The 20,885-nt window shown below is 36.5% G+C and overlaps 1 protein-coding gene across 4 annotated transcripts in view; it reads left to right on the top strand.

Annotated features, from left to right (window-relative positions):
* Nucleotides 1–20,885, top strand: part of LOC117930974 (acyltransferase-like protein At1g54570, chloroplastic) — a 46,376-nt gene that overhangs the window by 20,610 nt on the left and 4,881 nt on the right. For all 4 annotated transcript variants that reach the window (XR_004653957.1, XM_034851805.1, XM_034851804.1 and 1 more), the window contains exons 8-11: nt 9,043–9,151; nt 13,185–13,318; nt 14,035–14,404; nt 19,760–19,873. Coding sequence is in view for 3 of the 4 variants with exons in the window: in XM_034851805.1 (XP_034707696.1) it covers nt 9,043–9,151; nt 13,185–13,318; nt 14,035–14,404; nt 19,760–19,873 (727 nt within the window). In the remaining variant the exon portion in view is untranslated. The remainder of the gene's footprint in view (nt 1–9,042; nt 9,152–13,184; nt 13,319–14,034; nt 14,405–19,759; nt 19,874–20,885) is intronic.

Genomic DNA, 20,885 nt, shown 5'->3' on the forward strand with positions numbered 1-20,885 from the left:
GGAGTATGGGAAGGTTTGTTGTCTGAAAAAAGCTCTCTATGGATTGAAGCAGAGTCCCCGTGCTTGGTTTGGAAAATTCAGTAAGGAGATTCAAGCATTTGGCATGAACAAGAGTGAGAAAGATCACTCCGTTTTCTACAAGAAAACAGCTGCTGGTATCATACTTCTTGTGGTCTATGTCGATGATATAGTTATTACAGGAAATGATCATGCAGGAATCTCTGATCTTAAGACATTCATGCATTCCAAGTTTCATACAAAGGACTTGGGTGAACTGAAGTATTTCCTGGGAATAGAAGTATCAAGGAGCAAGAAAGGGATGTTCTTATCACAGAGGAAGTATGTGCTTGATCTGCTTAAAGAGACCGGTAAGATAGAAGCAAAGCCATGTACTAACCCGATGGTGCCTAATGTACAACTTATGCCAGATGATGGAGATCCCTTCTACAACCCTGAAAGGTATCGGAGAGTGGTTGGGAAGCTAAATTATCTCACCGTGACGCGACCAGATATTGCATATGCAGTAAGTGTTGTTAGTCAGTTCACATCTGCGCCTACAATAAAGCATTGGGCGGCTTTAGAGCAGATTTTGTGCTATCTAAAGAAGGCTCCTGGTCTAGGCATACTATATAGTAGTCAGGGACACACTCGTATTGAGTGTTTTTCTGATGCGGATTGGGCAGGTTCTAAGTTTGATAGAAGATCCACTACAGGTTATTGTGTGTTCTTCGGCGGGAATCTAGTGGCTTGGAAAAGTAAGAAGCAGAGTGTTGTATCCCGTTCGAGTGCAGAATCTGAGTATAGGGCCATGGCACAGGCTACTTGTGAAATCATATGGATACATCAACTCTTATGTGAAGTGGGATTGAAGTGCACAATGCCAGCAAAGCTTTGGTGTGACAATCAAGCCGCTCTTCATATTGCTGCGAACCCAGTCTATCATGAAAGAACCAAACACATTGAAGTTGATTGTCACTTCATTCGTGAAAAGATTGAGGAAAATCTAATCTCTACTGGCTATGTGAAGACTGGAGAGCAACTTGGGGATATTTTTACAAAAGCTTTAAATGGAACTCGAGTTGAGTACTTTTGTAACAAGCTGGGCATGATCAACATCTATGCTCCAGCTTGAGGGGGAGTGTTAGCTGTACATATCTGTACATACCATAATGTGGTTGTTTCCTTAGGGATAACACCTTCCTAATCAGGTCTCTCAATTGTATATATATATATATGTATTACTCCTCTGATAAATAATAGAAATTAAGAAGTACCTTGATTTGGTTACAAAAACCAAGTTTGAACCTTTCCACAATTGTTGGGGATTCAGAAAAACTAGGCAGAAGAGATACAGATGTAGATGGCAGCTCAACATGAGATGGAAAGAAATATTGATTTTCAAAGAAAATCACATTCCGGGAAACTTGTATACGACGAGCATGGGGATCATAACAAACAGAACCCTTGTGAGGGATAGCATAACCAAGAAAAGCACACTTAATAGATTGAGCAGTAAGTTTATGTTGTTCATGAGTAGGTAGATGCACAAAACAAACACAACCAAATGTACGAAGATCATAATATAAAGGAGAATGACCAAACAACTTAGAGAAAGGAGAAACATGATTTAACATAGGAGAGGGTAAGCGATTGATCAAATGAACTGCAGTAGAAAGTGCTTCACACCAAAAACGAGGAGGAAACGATGAGTCAAGTAAAAGAGTTCTTACCACATCAAGAAGATGACGATTTTTCCTCTCAGTAACACCGTTTTGTTGTGGTGTCGAAGGACAAGAACGCTAAGAGATGATCCCTTTGCTTTGAAGAAAGTCTTGAAACTCATTAGATATGTATTCTCCGCTAGAATCGGAGCGCAAGACCTTGATGTTGGCAGATAATTGAGTCTCAATAAGTGCAAGAAAGCACTTAAGGACTGAAAAAACTTCAGCCTTAGCTTGGAGGAAGTAAATCCAAGTAAAGCAACTAAAGTCATCAATGAAAGTAACAAAGTACTTGTAATGTGCATGAGAAACAATAGGTGCAATCCCCCAAACATCACTATGTATAATATTAAAACATTGTGAGGCACGAGATGTGGAATGAGGAAAAGGTAGAACTTTACTTTTGCCAAGTTTGCATGACGTACGATCGACAGAAAGATCAAGAGAAGAACATGCTTTATTTCCCAATAATCTAGAATTAAACAAAGTACGAAGTACATCAGAGTTTGGGTGGCCAAGACATCTAAGCCACATCTTATGTCCAGAACCAACAACATTACATGCAAAGGAAAGTAAAAGAAAACTAGGAATAATAGTGGAAGGAGAAACATGAAGAGGAAAGAGTCGTCCCAGTTTAGGTCCCTTCACGATCATCTTCCCAGACACTTGATCCTGTACAACACAACCAGAATGAGAGAAATTGACATTACAATTATTATCAATCAATTGACCAACAGAAATAAGATTTGTGGAGAGGTCAGGAGACACAAAAACATCAGTTAAGGAAGAGGAAAGATCACCAACAACACTGATAGGCAGAGAACTGCCATCAGCAGTGTTAATTTTCAGATTTCTGTCATAATTTCTGACATTGGAAAGAGAAAGAACAATATTTGTCATATGGTTAGAAGCTCTAGAGTCAAAATACCATGGCTTAGAAGAAACCGTATGATTACCTGAGAGCCTAAAAACATAAAAAACAGAAATGATCATTTATTGTACCATTTCAGGAGTGAGTGTGTTTGGGTTTGCTAAGACTGTAGGAGCAGGAATAGGAACAATCGACGAGGCAGCAGACAATGCAATAGAACTAGAGGCACCGGTGGAGGCATGATAAGCAGTACCTTGCTTTCTTTCAGGCCGAATGGGACAAACAGAGATGATATGACCTCGTTTCTTGCAGTAGTTACAGAACTTCTTGGGACAATCCCGAGCAATGTGATCAAAATCTTTACAACTAAAGCACTGGACAACATGCATGTCTCAACCCTTATTCCGCCCCTATGCTGCATAAGCCACAGAAACAGGTGCACTAACATTAGCTCGATGTTCCATGGTAGCTTGAGTTACGATATGTTGCTCCTCACGTAGAAGTTCACTCAAGCAGGCATCTAGAGATGGTACGGGATGACGATTCATCATATTAGACCGTGCAATTTCGAAGTCGGGTCGTAGCTTCATCAAGAATTGATCTCGCTTGCTGGTTGCATGCACTGCTTGGACAACAGAGAGAGCTGCAATGGGAACATTAACATAAACAATGTTGGAATAATCAATCCAAAGAGTTTGAAAACCAGAAAAATATTCCTCAATTGAGAGACTTCCTTGTGTGAAATTAGCCATCTCATACTCCAATTGAAAACGCCTAGCAGAGTTGTCTTGATTGTAAACCGTGTGGAGATAATTCCACATAGTAGCAACAGTTTTATAAGGCCTCAGATTGAGAACAAGGTGAGGTTCAACCAAGCTAAGGATCCAGGTCATAACCTGAGCATCCTTAATTTCCCACTTAGACAAAGCCTCGGCATCACGAGGTGCAGGATTACTCCCATCAATATGACCCCATAATTCCTTTCCTTTGACAAATAATTTAAATTGAAACTCCCAAGCACAATTATTTTTGCCAGTAAATCTAATAGGAAACAATTCCAACTTATCTGATGACATGATGCAACCGAGAGACAAAGGAAATAGCCCACCAGAAAATTAGAACAGAAAAGGCCAAGAACCAAGTCGCGATGAACCCGATCAACACTGTTTTCGATGCCAAGCATTTGATTCGTAGATCACGAACTCCACTCAGAAGGTGTCGAAATCTTGCTCTGATACCATGTCAAAATACTCGAAAAAACTCCACAGAAACCGAGGACTTTGATAAGTTTTTTTATATTTCACTGGATCCATCTATATACAGATATATATCTTATACACGGAGTCTAACTGATTCCTAAATTGTATATGGTAACATTAACAAATACATGGTAAGCCAATCTGTCAATCTTTTCCTATATGTACAACCAATATGATTCCTAAATTGTATATGGTAACATTAACATTCCTATATGTACAACCAATATGATTCCTAAATTGTATATGGTAACATTAACAATTGATATTTTAAGTAGGATATTGTTGTGAGCTAAAAAGTGGTTTTTTTAAAGGCTTCTTAGCAGGTTAGAGTAGGACTAGAGAGTCACATTTGCAATATGCAAATGACACCATGTTTTTTTAGAGCTTGTATGGAAGATAATCAAAATTTGACACTTATATTATTGGTTTTTTGACACATATTAGGACTTAAGATCACTTTAAATAAGAAAACTCTATCTGGTATTAACATGAGCTAGGATTAGATTACTAGACTGACTACCATGCTTGAATGCAAAGTCTCTTATTAGCCCTTATTCTACCCGGGCCTCTCATTAGGGGGAACCCAAAGGTTGACGCCTTTTAAGATCTAGTGATTGAAAAAATTTCACAGAGATTTGATGGATGGAAAAAAAAACGCTTTTGTCATTAGGTTGAAGAATAACTCAAATAAAGTCTTGCTTGTCTCACATTCCTTTTTTTTCTAGATTCCATCATTAGTGGCTTCTAAGATTGGGAAATTTAAAAGGAATTTTCTATGGTTGGGGAAGGTAAGAGAGATCATCTTATTAGTCGGGGCATAGTATGCAAGCCTAAGGCAAAAAGGGTCTAAGGTTTGCGAAGATTTCTTTGAGGAATCAAGTGCTCTTAGGGAAGTGACTTTGGAGGTTTCCTAGGGAAAGTTTTGTTTTTTGGCATTAGTCATATTGAGTATCTATGGGACACACCCCAATTGGTGAGATGCCAACATTCTAGTCAAGTGATCGCATTGTTACTCCCAGAAGGCAATTGCACAAGTTTTTCAAGATTTTTTCAGATGTACTCGCTTTGTGATGAGTGATAGGATAAGTATTCGTTTTTGTGAAGACATGTGGTGGGGGGATCAACCATCATGTTCTTAATTTTTAAGTCTCTTCACGTTTGTCATAATTAGAAAACTACTTATCTCATCTATTCTTGGCATCTCTTCCCATTTTTCTTGAAACCTAAACTTTCCGTTAACCCTCATTGACTTGGAGTAGAGAACCTTGAAATACTCATGTCTTCTTTTACTCGTGTGTACTTTTCACCATTTGTTTCAGATGTAAGAGTTTGGTCATTATCTTTTCCAGGCTCATTTATGATGGAGTTTTTCATTTTAAACTTGTTCAATTTATTAGATCCAGTTTCTTTCTCTCTAGCTAAATTTATTTGGAAAGCTAAAGTCCCATTTAAGATCAAAGCCTTTGCTTGGTTAGTGGCTAATAAGAAGGTTAGCACTAACAACATGCTATAGTAATAACTAAGAGCATTTGGAATATCTAAGCTAGGTTTTCATGTGGTTTGAAGCGATATTTTGTTTAAGGATAAAAATAGAAAAAAGTGAGCTAATTCTAATTGGAGAAGCCATAAGTATGGAAGGTCTAGCCTTAGTGTTGGGTTGTAGGGTTAGGAGTCTGCCTACTACATACTTGGGTGTTTTGTTAGGTGCACCCCATAAATCATTAAGGGTATGGGATTTAGTGGAGGAGAGATTTCAGAGATAACTATTCTTGTGGAAAAGATAGTATTTATCCAAATGAGGGAGACTCACTTTGATCAAAAGCACACTGTCTAGTTTGCTAATTTATTTCATGTTTCTTTTTGCCATTCTAAGGAGGTTGAGTTTAAGACTTGAGTTGATATAAAGGGATTTCCTTTGGGGCGAAGGGGTGCTTGAGAAAAACCTTATTTGGTTAATTGGTTTACCATTTGTTTAGGGGAAAAACATAGAGGGCTTAGCATTAGAAATCTCCATACTCTGCATAAGGTTCTCCTTAGTAAATGAAGTTAGAGATTCGCTTTCAAGAGAGTTCCCTCATGGAAACAAGTCATATCATGGAAGCACGGGACAGATGAGGGGGAATGGTGGTCAAGGGTGGTGAGGAATGACTATGAGGTGTGGTTGTGGAAGGCTATTAGAGATAGTTGGAAGTTTTTAGAAGTAAAACTCACCCTCTTTGTAGATAATGACAGAAAGATAAAATTTTGGAAAGACAAATGGGATGATGAATCTTCTTTGGAAAAGTCTTTCCTGGCATTATTTTCTATAGCCGTTGATAAAGACTCTTGGATAGTAGAAATGTGGGAATGGGTTGGGGAGGGGCCCGATAGAGTTCTTGTTTTCACAAACAATTCCATGATTAGGAATTGGAAAGAGTGGAGATTTTTTTTTGAAGACTATTGAAGGGCGAAAAGGACAAATTGAGTTAGAAGAGAGGTAGAGACTATGGCTCTCTCTCTTTTTGGAGTTAGAAGATGGCTCTCTAGAAAAAACTATGGAAACCCTAACCCTTAAGGGGGGATTTATAGCGTTCCTCATGGGTTTGAGTGATTTGAGCCTATTAAGAGCTTGGGTTACTTAATCTAACCCAAAATGGGTCCAAATCGATTAATTAACCTAATAGGGCCTACTAATTAATCAATTAGCTCAATCTAGAGACCTTGTTCACTTATCCTTGTGCAAACTTGAGTAATTACCAAAACACCCTTATACACAAAAGTGAACCTAGAGTTAATCCGATCATAACCCATGCTAACAAGGCATATGAGCTCAGAGTGGGGACATTAGGACCCATAGGAGTATTGACTCTATTAAAATTAATTTTGAAGTTGATTCAACATCTTAATATAGAGAATCAACTGAACTCCAATATCCTATGTAATTAACAATGAGACACTATGTGCTAGGGTCTGTGACCTGCTATCCATTGTGTTCAGTCTCTTTAAGAACTGATGTCTGTAGTCTAACAAGTTGAAAACTATTAGCCTTTCAAGACTATTTTTACTGTCCTATTGTGTGTTCAATTGACATGTTTTAGCTCTTAAAGAGTTAATATCAAGTTCCACTTAAGGAACTATTATGAACATAGTTTTCATGAACATAGTTTTCATGAACACACCTCCTTAGGATCACCTAAGGGGATCCTTTGTGTCAATTCCATGAGATATCGTGGTGCCTCCATGGAGAATACTTATTACTATCGGTTTCCATCAATAGTGAACCAATTCATAGAGAATATATAATTAACTTATGATGTCACTCGTATGTCAAAACTACCACTAACCTTAGCACAAACTCAATATTCTCTCAAGGTTGAGAGACAATACAATGAAGTAGCTTGGTGAAGTCATGACTACTTGATAACTTTAAGTCATAACTCACCATAGGTCTTGTCCAATGTGTAACCATACACACTAATGTACTCGTCATGGGAAATTCATCTTGATGACCAAGATTGACCATCCCTCGAATTAGGAGGTGGTACACTACAAGCTCTAATGCGTTGTCTAGACCCACAAACCAATTGTGAACAAGTCATGTATTTGCAAGGAACCCGTAACTTAGATATTCCGTGCAACTCTTAATGTACCCAAGTCACATACAATGCAAAAGATGCAAGCTAGAGTGCTTACAAGGTATAATGTATGGAAATAGGATAAATAAAAATGAATTGGAATTTTATTAAATAAATAATAAAATTTAAGAGTTTATTATGTCATGTCATGCTTTTAATGGCTTTATCCTAACACTTTCTATGTCAATGATAGACTTTGTAAATTGGTTGATTTCGAGGTAAGGAGAGGGAGATTGTTTTTTTTTTGTATTCTTTCTTCCTTTTATTTGCTTGTTTCGGGCATTAATTGTATATATTATGTGTACCTTGTTTTTGTTTTTTTTTTTTAGGTACTTTCTTTATAAATATATCTTTTGTTTTCCTATCCACAAAAAAGGACATGTTACAGACGAAAAGACCTTACAAACCCTTAGTTATAACTTTGTGATCAATTTCAATCATTGTGATGACATCCTTTGTGTTTTTCATTTTTCATGGATTTCGATCATTACGATAGCATTCTCGAGCTTTTTTTTCATTTCCCCTTGATTGCAAACACATCCTTGGAGTTTTTCATTTCCCATTGATTCAGGTCATAACCATTGCATCCTTGGTATTTTTTCATTTCCCATTGGTTTCGGTCATCTCTATATATTCTATCGTCTGTTATTTTTGGAGCTATGACATAGGCTATTCAAACTAGCTAGCTTGGATTGGGTTCTTCCCTAAAGTATATGTGATAATGACCATCTCCTTTAGTGGTTTGAGGAGCCTCACTAGAGCTAAAGTCCTATGGTAAATCACCTATCTCATGATGATTTGGATTGTGGTGAGAAACAAATGCAAAATTTTTTAGGACAAGTGGAGGAAGACTATGGGATCTAATTTGTTTCTATTCCTCTTTCAAGGCCTCTTGTACAACAATCTTTAAGGGTACTCCTCTCAATGTTGTTCATCTCAATTGGTATGCAGTGTGTAAATCATAAGGGTTTGTATAACAAGGAGAGAAACATTGATTCGATTTTGAAGGTTGTTTTAGCCCTCATGGAGTGATGAGTTGTTTTATATTATATATCCTTTTGTGGTACTGTACCGATGTATGGGTCTCCTTTGTATATTGGAAGAGGTTCAATCATCTATTCTTTGATCAGTTTTTGTAAGGATTCCTTATCCTTCATATGTGCCTTTATCCATATCAAAGCATATTTCTGATGATATATATATATATATATATAGGGAGAGAGAGAGAGAGAGAGAGAGAGAGAGATTGATAAAACTGGATTAATTTTCAGGAGTATACTTGAGCTTGTCAGTTCCTAGGTATGAATTTTGTTTTTAAGTTGGTATAGTTCAAGATTAATGCTAATATGAACAGAATAACTTTAGTATCTTTATCTATTTGGTGGCTGAACAAATTATCAAGCACTATTTATTATTAATCATCTGGATTAAAATTTTGATATTATATAGTTTTGGGAAGTAATTTGTTGATTTTCTTTTTCTGTTTCTCCATTCTTATATGAGATATCAATGTAAGTTACTTTTAAATTGGTATATCTTGATGGAATTTTAGGTTTGATGGTGTATTTGCATTTTAGTGGCAAGGACAACATGCTTCCTAGTGGAGATGAAGCTCGACGACTTTGGAATTTACTACAGAATTGTAGAGTTCGTTACTTCAAGGACAATGGGCATACCCTCTTACTGGTAGGTTAAATGTATGTGTTGTTATGCTGCTACTAGACTCTCTTAAAATTCTCTTCATTAGGGATTAGCTTTTAGATCAATAGAGCTTCTCAACATATCAAGATTTGACATACACTGTTGAATTTCAATTTGAACTCTTTGTCAAGTATGCCAATTATTTACTTAAATTTGATAAAGTTCTCTTTCCATCCTTTGGTGATTCTGCCTGTAATGTTAATTTGTCAATTGGTGATTTCATGACATGTTCTTTATAAAGCAATAGATTAGGTTTTTCACTGAAACGAGTCCTTAAGATCAGTCTTGAAGATGTGTTTATGTTGGGTTCAAGACTGGTGAAGTTTTGGTTGAGGACCAAGACAGATTCATCACTGAAGGTAATGACTGGTTGGAGTAGAATTATTCCAATTTTTCACAAGACCAGGTTGTAGTCTTTCTAGCATTTCTTAGATATCGTAGACCTATTAGGATCTCCAAAACATGCCTGGGAGTTAGTTTAGCTTAGGTCAAACATAGAAGATGAGAGAGCTCAAAGAGCAGTTCTTTTCACTTGCTCCCAGCAGTGTAGAAGCAAGATGGATTCTGGAAGCCTTGCAAACTGCCTAGAGGTTTAAATGGTTCAGGGTGAGCAGTTTGAGGATAGAATGCCCTTAAACCAGGTCTGTCCAAACTGCCCTGCAGTTTGTTGTGCCCAGGCAAAGTGGTTTGATGACAGAACAGGAGCTTTTACATGGATTGAAACTGCTTGGTCTGAATGTTTTGTGTCTCAAAGAGTATTATTGTTTCTTGCAAACGGCCCCATGGTTTGAAACTGCTTAGGGGGTGCGGTTTTGCTTGATTTTGCGGCTTCTTGGTGCTTTTCTAATGCCACACTATAGAACGTGCTTGGGTCAGTATGATTTGGTTTGGGACTTTCAATTTGGAGTCTTTGAGAACCGATTGGACCGTACCACATGTTTTTTTATTTTATCTGAGTCTTTTGCCTGTCAATAAATCCTTAGATACGATTTTTTAGCGACTTTTGGAGAGGACTTTCTTCTCATTTGTTCCAATTGAGAGAGATCATTTGAGAGCCTCTTCTAGGTTAGAAACCTAGGTTTTTAATTGATCAATCCAAATCTTGTGAACATTGTAATTGAATCTCCTCAGTTGTGATTTTGCAATGGATCTGATATGTTGATTTTTCATTTGTTGTGTTCATTGATTCTGGAGAGATTTTGGAAAGCTGATCCGTAGGGCTTTAGGAGTTTTAGTTGAAGTGATTCAACATCTGTTGTGAAGCTCAGTTTCAGTGTGATTTCAAGGTGCTTTCTGAGATGAAGAGCATTTGGCAAGTTGAAGATCAAAAGTAGAAGAATTCAAATGAGACGAATGTTGGGATTGATCTTAAGACCCACGTTCACTGAGACCAATCTTGTACTTTGAACTTTGGTTAGTGAAGTTTTGGGTGCCATGATTGTTGCTGTGGTTTTTGACCTCTTGGTAGAGGTTTTCCACACGTGGCATGCCAATTTTGGATATTTTCTTGTTTGCTGTTATTGAACCAGATTAATAATCAATCACTAATCATCAGAAAGTTGACTTTAATAATTAGCAAATTTCATTCATAAAATGAAGCATATCTTACTGAATCAATCTATTATTTGAGAACCCATAGCTTAAGATGATCAAATCACATCATATCATGATTTTTCACCACCCTACCGAGTTTTGATAGATACCTAACATGAGATAACATTTTGACCTTGCAGCCACAAGGTTCCTTGTCTGTGGTCCATGTCAGGTCATAAACTTGACAAGATTTCCTCAAATGATGAATAGGACATGGAAACATGGATATTGCATGAATACCCTTTGTATCATGAAATAAGATCAAATAACTAAACATTAAGATTCTGTGGCACTTGATGGTATGAGTGAATGCATTATCATTTTATAAAGGATGAGGGTAGTCTAATTGCAGTATGTGAACTTGTGAATATGTTGGTTCACTGGGTTTCTTAAGACAACGGCTACATCTTTATCACTCAGTTCTATGGTTCTTACACTTGAATTTTGGATATAATTCAAGCATGTATGTTTTAAATTTTTTTCACCTAAGATAATTGCAAGCAGGAACAAATGATTAATTGATGTTCAAGATATGAAATTTGGATGAACTTTTCCTAAAATTTGATATTCCACTTTTTTTTCCTCCAGGGTATTTTGGATTTGTAGAAGTGGATCACATAATCTAAGCCTCTCTAGTTAGGAAAGCATTTTGGAGATACACTTTGGAAGGAGAAGCATTTTGAAAAAAGGTCATTCAGGGAAAGCATGAAGAAGATTAGGGGGGTTGGTGTTCCTACAATGTAAGGGAAGGGTATAGGGTTGGAGTCTGAAAAAACATCAGAAAGGATGAGACTTGGTTGGCAATAGAGTATCCTTTGAGATGGGAAACAGAAGGAGGGTGAAGTTTTGGAATAGGTGGTGCAGGGATGAATCCTTATTTACATCTTTCCCCTCCATATATGCCTTAGCATTGTTAATAGGGGCTTGGGTGGTGCATGTGTAGGATGATTTGGGTGATGGGGGCCACTAGAATCCTTGTTTCACTAGATACTTAAATGATTGGGAGCTAGATAATATAAAGGCTTTCTTCTCAAAGCTTCAAGGAAGGCCCGTGAAGAGGGCATAGAAGGATAAAGTGGTATGCATGTATTCTAGGAATGGGGTCTTCTCCATCAAATCCTTATTTTCCATTATGGATCCGGAGGATGCACTTCTTTCCCAATGGCCTTCATTTGGAATTCATGGGTCCCATTAAAAGTGAGTTTTTTGACATGAGAAGCTAGTTGGGGTAAGTGGTGACTTTGGATTAGCTTCATAAAAGAGAATGGTGTCATTGGCAAACAAATGTCTCCTTTGCAGCAGCGAAGAGGAATCAATAGATCACAGTCTTCTACACTCTGGCAATTTCTGTTCTCTTTGTTCGGCATTGCATGGATCCTTCCTTCTACACTCGGGGGGACTCTTTTAAGTTGGCATAGCTTGTTTGTGGGAAGAAAACACAAGAAGGTTTGGAGTGCTGCTCTTCTATGCATTTTTTTTTTAATAATTTAGAAGGAAAAGAATTAAAGAGTGTTTGAAAGTGAGGAGCAGTCACTTAAAGAGCTAAAATGTTCTTTCCTTAGAAATATAGTGTTTTGAGCTAGCATGTACATAGAAGTAGGCTCAATGCCTTTAATTGATTTTGTTGATTAGGTTCTAGCTGAGGAAGGGAGTAGTTATTTTAGAGTTCTCTTTTTCTAGCAATGTCTTTTGGTACCCATTGTATACGTCCTGTGTATCTTGGTGTATAGCTTTTTTGATATTTATTGTATTTTCTTGCTTGCTTATGCATATGAAAAAAATCTAAATCTCTTTGCCTATCAAGATGAAGCCTACTCAATTATTAGTAAATGTGAATGTCTTTTTCCATGTAGGTTTTAATTCTAGATACCAACTGTTGCATCTGGAATTGAGCATTGAATGGGATTTCCTGTGGTTCAAGTTTGGGTTTAGGTTCAGGGAAGGGAGTAGAGGCTATCTAATAGGTCAGAATCATGTCCGTGGACCAAAATGTGAATGGAGTTTGGGCATTGGATTAGCCTTTTTGAGACATAAAACCCTCTTTGCCTGGTGGTTGTGGAGGTTTCCTATGGAAAGTGATTCTCTCTAAGATTAAAATATCTGCAGTCTTACTTCAATGGTTGTGATATCAACATTCAGCTTAGGAGGTGGATTACTAAACTATATGTTCTTCCCATGAAAACAATATTATGCTCATGTGGTTTTTGCCTCTTCTTATGCTCCTCATTCTTTTCTTGTTGAATCACACACACTAGCTACAAAAAGGTATTTGTTTGATGACATTTTTTGACTTTTACTGTGTGGCCCTTTGGGAAGTCCATAGCACTGTAAAATTTGATCACTGCAGTGGAACTTATTCTCTGCACGATTGCATTGTGAAAACTTGGTGAAACTTCTGACTGCAATGTTTATTGTGATAGTGCAGGAGGATGGAGTTAATCTGCTGACTATTATTAAAGGTGCTTTGAGATACCGCCGTTCAAGGAGACATGATTACGTTTCTGATTTTCTGCCTCCTAGTATGTCAGAACTGAAACGTGCATTCGATCAACAAAATAGGTAATTCGACAGAAAAATCGGTACTATCTTATTTTTTAATGGAACATCACTGGGAATCAAGGTTATTCTGAATCCAGACTATTATTGTGACTTGATCTTCTCTAATATAAGTTATAGTACATAATGTTGACATCTCCCTCAGTCTTGCCACACCTTTCTGGTCCCTCATAAGGTGAAATTTAAACCTTTTCATTCTCAAAATAATTTTTACTTGTAATTCTTTTGCTACAAGTAGCTAAATGGAGTCTCACATTTCTCATCTTGGTGTGTGTTCTTTTATTTTTTTTGAAGGGGAATATATTATTGTGGAACAAAGGTAGAACTTAAGAGTGTTTTTTCCCCATTTTTCAATTCTGTATCTTTTTTCCTTAAAAGTTAGCACTTAAAAAGTTAGTCTTTTTTCCTTCAAATTGTCAGGTTCTCTTACAGATTCCAGTGTGACATCTATGTAAATCAGCACCAATCCCTTTATATGTGCCCCAGTTTGAACGGATCTAATTTACATAGATTAAACTGGATCTAATTTAGTTGAGGTGTGTTAAGGAGATAATAGATACATTGGTTTAAAGCTTGAGTTAGCTGCTGGGTAGTTTTTTCACCCTCATGTTTAAGCTTGGGTTGAGCCCCATCCTCAGCCAGGGTGTTAGTTGCACTCTTTTACATATTTTTAGGTATGTGAATCTGAAGCTGATGCTTTATAATGCCATGAGTTGCAGACTACTTCGCTTTGGTGCTAGTCCAATAATGTTCTCAACTTTGGAAAATGGAAAGATAGTGAAAGGCATTGCAGGAGTTCCAAATGAAGGTCCTGTCTTGTTGGTGGGCTATCACATGCTGATGGGATTAGAACTTTCTTTCCTCATAGAAGAATTCTTGCGTGAGAAGAATATTATGGTTCGTGGCGTAGCACATCCAGAGTTGTTCTTAGAGAGGCGTGCAAGTCCATCTGATGAATTTTCCTATTTTGATTGGACAAGAATATATGGTGCAGTACCTGTAACAGCAAGCAACCTTTTCAAGTTGTTTTCAAAAAAATCACATATTCTCCTTTATCCTGGTGGTGCACGTGAGGCTCTACATCGCAAGGTGTGTCATACTTCTGTTCAGCTTGACTAGTTTTATTCTTCTACAGCTGAAAATCACCATATTTCTTAGTGTTCTTATTTCTTGCGATGTCCCATAAAATCTGCACAATCATTTTGTTATAATTTTTTTATTTTGCTGCTGTCTTTTTATAACTGGAATGATAAATTCAAAACTCCAACATTAAAAGACATTAATATTCTAACTGAAGTGCTTTTTTGGCTTCGGTTTATGTCAAATGTTGAAGTGTAAGGTGTAGAAAATCAGAGGAGAAACTGATGTTTTCATAAAATTGATCAAAAAACGAAATACAACTAAGGCCTAAATAAATAGAAATCGGGAGTCAGTTCAAGTTTGAATCTGACCAGTTTTCTTTCCTACTTCGATGGTACTAACTTTGAAAGATTCAAAGTTTACAATTATTTAAATTTGGATAACAATAACTAAAATCAAATAAACTTTAAACTAAAACAAGATAATATCCTAAAATAATTAAACAGAAACCAGATTATTCAAACGCAGGTAATTCGGGATTATCTTCAGATTTGATTTTCCACACTCCCCCTCAAGCTGGTAAGAAAATATCCAACATGCCCAGCTTAGAACAAAGGTCTTCAAAAATCGGCTTAGGTAGACTTTAAGTAAACACATTGGCTACTTGCTTGGTGGTTGGGACAAAGGTCATGCTAATGATCTTCTGCTTGATTTTTTCTTTTATGAAATGATGATTGACTTCCACATGTTTAGTTATGTTGTAGTGAACTGGATTATGAACAATACTTATGTAGCCTTGTTGTCACAAAATAATTTCATAGGACCATTAAATGGAATTTTCAATTCGTTTAAAATCAATTTTAACCATAATAATTCGCAAGTCCCTTGAGCAGTGGATTGAAACTCCTCTTCTACACTACTCCTTGTGACAACTGAGTTTTTTTTTCGCTTTTCCAAGTTACCAAATTTCCCCAAAGGAACGTACAATAGCCCATGGTGGATCTTCTATTGGAAACTAAACCAGCCCAATACATTGGTGAAGACTTCCACACTTCTCTCTTCATTTCTTCCAAAAAACCAATCCTTTTCCTGGTATTCCCTTTAAATATTTCAAAATTTTGTAAATGGCTTCAAGGTGTTCTTCTCATGGTGAGTGCATAAACTAAGTCACGTAGCTCTCGACAAAGGCAATGTCTGGTCTTGTATGTGATAGGCATATTAACCTTCCTAAGAGTCGCTAATAACTCCCTCGATCAACCGGTTCTCCTTCTTCTGCATGTTTGAGTTTTAAGTTTGCATACACCAGTGTCTTTGTTGGTTTGCTTCCAAGTGTTCTGGTCTCCTCTAGAAGATCAAGGTGTATTTCCTTTGTGAAACAGAAATAACTTTTTTTTTATTTTATCTCACCACTTCCATGCTAAGAAGTTCTTTAAGTTTCCGAGATCTTTTATCTAGAATTCTTGTGCCAAAGTGCTTTTTAATTTCTCCATCTCTTTAAGAGCATCTCCTGTAATAATAATACTATCAATGTACACAATAAGAATGGTGATTTTTCCATTCTCATTATGTTTGAAAAACAAAGTGTGGTCCATCTATCCTTAGTGGAAGCTGTGATTTTTAATGGACCTTGTAAATCTCTTGAACCATGTTCTCGAGGATTGCTTGAGATCGTATAAAGACTTCAGTAGTCGACACACCTTATTGTTTGAAAAATAAAGTGTGGTCCATCTATCCTCAGTGGAAGCTGTGATTTTTAATGGACCTTGTAAATCTCTTGAACCATGTTCTCGAGGATTGCTTGAGACCGTATAAAGACTTCAATAGTTGACACACCTTATTGCTCCCAAATTTTTCTTCAAAACCCAGTGGTGCATCTATGTACACTTCTTCCTCAAGGTCACCATTAAGAAATGCATTTTTTTTATGTCAAATTGCGAGAGTGACCAATCAAGATTTGCAGCTAGTGAAAGAAGAACCCGAATTGAATTTAGCTTTGCAACTGGAGCAAAAGTCTTCTGATAGTCAATGCCATAGGTTTGGGTGAAACCCTTGGCAACTAAACTCGAACATGTAGAAGAAGGAGAATCGATTGATTGAGGGAGTTATATTTTGCTACTGGGAAGGTTAATATACTTATCACATATGAGACCGGAGATTACCTTTGCTGTGAGCTTAGTGAGTCAGTTTATGCATTCACTGTAAGAAGAACACCTTGAAGCCGTTTACATAATTTTGGGATATTTAAAGGGAACTCTAGGAAAAAGATTTTATTTTATTTTTGGGTGGTATGGAAAGAAAGGAATAGATTAGCTTTTAGGGGAGGTGTGTTAGATATACAGAAACTCAATAACTCTTTTGTATGTAACTTGTGGAGTTGGGCTAGGGTGTATATTGGAGAGGAGTCCTCTTCGCTCTTAGGCTTTTTGGACTGGCTAGTGGCCACTTATGGGTGGGTAAGGGTGCTTGTTTTTTGTGTTTTTGTTTTAGGCTGATTTGTATACTCCCTGTATGCTTTGTGGCCTTTGCCCTTTAATATATTTGTGATTATCTATCAAAAAAAAAATATCTACACCATAAACCATGAGCCTTGTTTTATTGAATATCTTCCACTCTTCCTTACATCTATACTACCTTATATAGTCTTTACAAACTAATCTTAGCTTCATAATTTTTTCCTGTTGTGACCTAGAATATTTCTAAAGATATTCTCAACACATTTCCTTATTTATAAGGAGATCTATTTTTACAAGGAATAATAATATATGTTATATTCTATACAATATTCTTACCAAAAAGAATATATACCAAATAGGAATTTGAGATATTTTCCAACTGAAAATGGGAGAAAATTTGTTGGAAAGCACCTAATAGAAAAAAAAAAAAAAAAAAGGTGCCATTGGAACATATCAGAAGTATACTAGGCACCCAAAGACTTGAACAAAACCAAAAAAATGTTATGCTTTTGTCTTATATTACCCATACCATTTGCAAAATCTAGAAAAGAAAATTTACCATTGCCTACCACCTCTTTGGTCTATAATAATAAAGCCTCTAGAAACAACCCCTTTAAAGCCACTCCGCCTGGTTTACTCTTGAAAATTCTTATGTCATGCTCTCTCCAAATTGACTAATAAGGCATAAAGTGGGCAACCTACAAAATGCCTCACTGCCCATGGAGTCATTGTTCAAAACTAAGCAACATCTTTCTTACTTATTAGAGGACCCAAGATATTCTTAACAAGGTGAATGCTAAGGCCCACAAAGTAGAAGCTCATCTATAAAAAATGAAGATATGCTCCTAAATCAGAGCTTGCTGACTTAGCAAGCATATGCTTGCAGACTTAGCAAGCATATGCTTGCAATGCTTCAACTTAGCAAAAGCTCAGATATAGGAATAGAAATTGTAAGAGGATTAAAAATAGAAGTGGTTGGAAGATAGCAGTAGGAATATTATTATTATTTTTTTTATTTCATTAAATGGTTTAAACTGATGGCCGATGGTTTTCCTAATTTCATTTGGAAATCTAAAGCCCACTCTAAGGTAAAGGCTTTTGCATGTCTTGTGGCTAGTAAGAGGGTTAACACTAATAATATGCTTTAGAAGTAGAGTCCTCTCAAAGCCGTAAGGTACTTAATTCAAAGTTGTGCATCGTGTGCAAGAAGAGTAAGGAATCAATTGATCTTCTTTTTCTTCATTGCCTTAGTAGCTTTGGGCCTATGACATAGAATATTCATCCTTGCGGGACTAGATTAGGTGCCATCATGTTCAATGGTGGAGATGATAACTAGTTCCTTTAAAGATTTTAGGAATCATGCAAAAGGAAAGGTTTTATGTTGTATTGCAAGCGTTAGTTTGATTTGGTCAATATGGTGGAAAAGAAATCCGAGGATTTTTTCGGATGCTATGAGGACAATGGATGCAGTTTGGGACCTATTTTGCTCTTCATCGTCTCTTTGGGCCTCTACTAGCAAGGCCTTTAGAGTTACACCCTTGAGTCTAATATTACTAGATTGAAGTCTTTTATGCAAGTCAAAGACGGTCAGGAAGACCTCACAAGTATGGTTAGTGCTAATTGAAGGAGTAGTTGAGTAGAACTTCGATGTATGTTCTTTGGGCACCTCAGGGCAACTTGGGATTGATGGTGTGATTAGAGATCATCGAGGTTCAATAGTCAAAGCATATTCTAAACTTACAGGTGATGGTTTTGCTATTGAGGTTGAGGTTGTACCACTTATGGAGGGGCTTGTGCTAGCAAAAGCTTTGGGTAGGTAGTTTATGTTGTTAGCTCATGGGTGGCTTAAAAAAAAAGAGGTTCATGGAGACTTGACAGGTGGTTGTGCCAAATATTCGAAAGATGACATAACTTCCATGAATCTCCTTTAATGGATGTGGCAAGATCCCTAAAGAGGGACTTACTATAAAGGAAGCTTCAGCAAAGAAAAACACAAAAATTATGTTGACTGTATATGCATATCCACCAGTCATATACGCGAATTTGCACATGATGTGAACTTGTGCACTGCACTATGCTCGTTCTGAACTCTTATGCTGTCTGAAGAGAAATGAAAGTTGTCCAATGAACTTTGAATGAGCTGCCAGAAGCTGCAATTGCTACAGAGTTGAATGCTGAATATTTTGGTTTGGCCCTGGTTCTAGGCAAATCCAAACTGCTCTATACTTCGAAGAAAATTTTGAGGACTTGGATTTGAAATGTCATTACAACTCCAGCAAATTCTCCTCTCAAATGTGCAAAAGCTTTTGTTGAACATTTGGTGTCTCATTTAAATTTTAAGCCCTTTTGGTAAGACTATTCAAAGAAACTAGAGTCAGTTTGCAATGGCATATCAGAAGATCAGGCACAAGCATGATAGCTCATCACCCCTAAACTAGGATTTCACTAGTCTATAAACTTGGAAGTATTGAGCTTCATCAGAGTTCTTTTTGCCTTTTTTGATAGTCTTGCCCCATATTTCCTTACTATGACAGAAAAATGAGAGTGTAGACAGGCTGTTGCAACAATGGTCTGTCATTTATAAGGCCTTCTCTTTCTTCCTTTACCTGGAAATTATAGAAACACAAAAGAGATTAATATTTTGAATTATGTCTTCACCCTTGGGGACATCAAGAACAAAATCTCTAACAAACTGGGATTAATATCTGGCCCTTTTGAGGTGATATTCATTCTATGACATTCCAAAACCATAAAATATAGTGTTGAGATTGTCCAATGAGATAGTGCTGAGGCAATAATTTTCATTATGTTATGAGCAGTGTTCTGTAATAGTTAAGGTTTTTGTTTTGATAGGTTCTGTAAAAGTTAAGTTTATGTATTATCTAATGTTGTGGTTTATCTATGGTATTAGGGTGAAGAATATCAGTTATTTTGGCCTGATCAGCCAGAATTTGTGCGGATGGCAGCACGTTTTGGTGCCACAATTGTACCATTTGGAGTTGTTGGAGAAGATGACATAGCAGAAGTAAGTTTGTGCTTTTGTTTCTCTTAAAAATTTGTTTAAATTTTAATAGAAACAACCTTTTCATGGTGGAATATTATTCTAATTTGTCATCTTAGATTGGACTAAATATTTTTACATGATTTTCTTTCTTTTTTTCCTCCCCTTCTATTTCTATAACTTTTGTTGGCAATGATTTATTACATACTTACGAATTAACCCATACTCAAGGTTACTAGAATTGAGGAACTTTGGTAGATCATTATGGAAGAATTAGCCATTGAGAGTTACATCTATATATAGTAACATTATAAAAGAAACATGGAAAAATTGCAAAATAGAATGATGCAAAATATTTAAAGAACATTTTTTTTTTCTTCAGTACATGGAACCATACCTGGAACTTTCCTATCCCTACCCAGGCCTTGAGCCAGGGCTGAGGCTTCTTAGAGAATATATTGTTTCAATATATACAAATAAGAAATAATGAGCAATGAAGTGGAAATTTGCAAATTTTTCCTATTTTAAAAGTATGTGAAACTATTGAAATAAAATTTGGCAAGTATGAAAATATTAAAGGGCACTCTTATTGGGATGGAAGGACAAAAACTAATGATCTTTACACAAGTTATTTCACATGGTTGTGGAAGATATATATTGACTTTCATTGATGACCACTCGAGAAAGGTCTGACCATATATCTTGAAGCATAAGAATGATGTTTTTGGGAAGTTCAAACAGTGGAAAGCTACGATCAAGAAGCAGAAACAAAAATAGATCAAATGCTTGAGAACTAACAATGACAATGAATTCTATGGGAAAAAGTTCAATTAATTCTATATGAATGAAGCTCTGATGAGATACTGCATAGTTAGGCATACTTTAGAACATAATGACGTTGCAAAACAGATGAATATAAATCTTTTAGAGAAAGACACTTTCAAATGTAGGTTTATTGAAGGAATTTGAGTTGAAACAATTAATTCAACTTATTTTCTTGTAAAGTGATCTACTTCAATTTTTATTAATTGGAGGA

Source organism: Vitis riparia, chromosome 14, assembly GCF_004353265.1.
Source record: "Vitis riparia cultivar Riparia Gloire de Montpellier isolate 1030 chromosome 14, EGFV_Vit.rip_1.0, whole genome shotgun sequence".
NCBI lineage: Eukaryota > Viridiplantae > Streptophyta > Magnoliopsida > Vitales > Vitaceae > Vitis > Vitis riparia.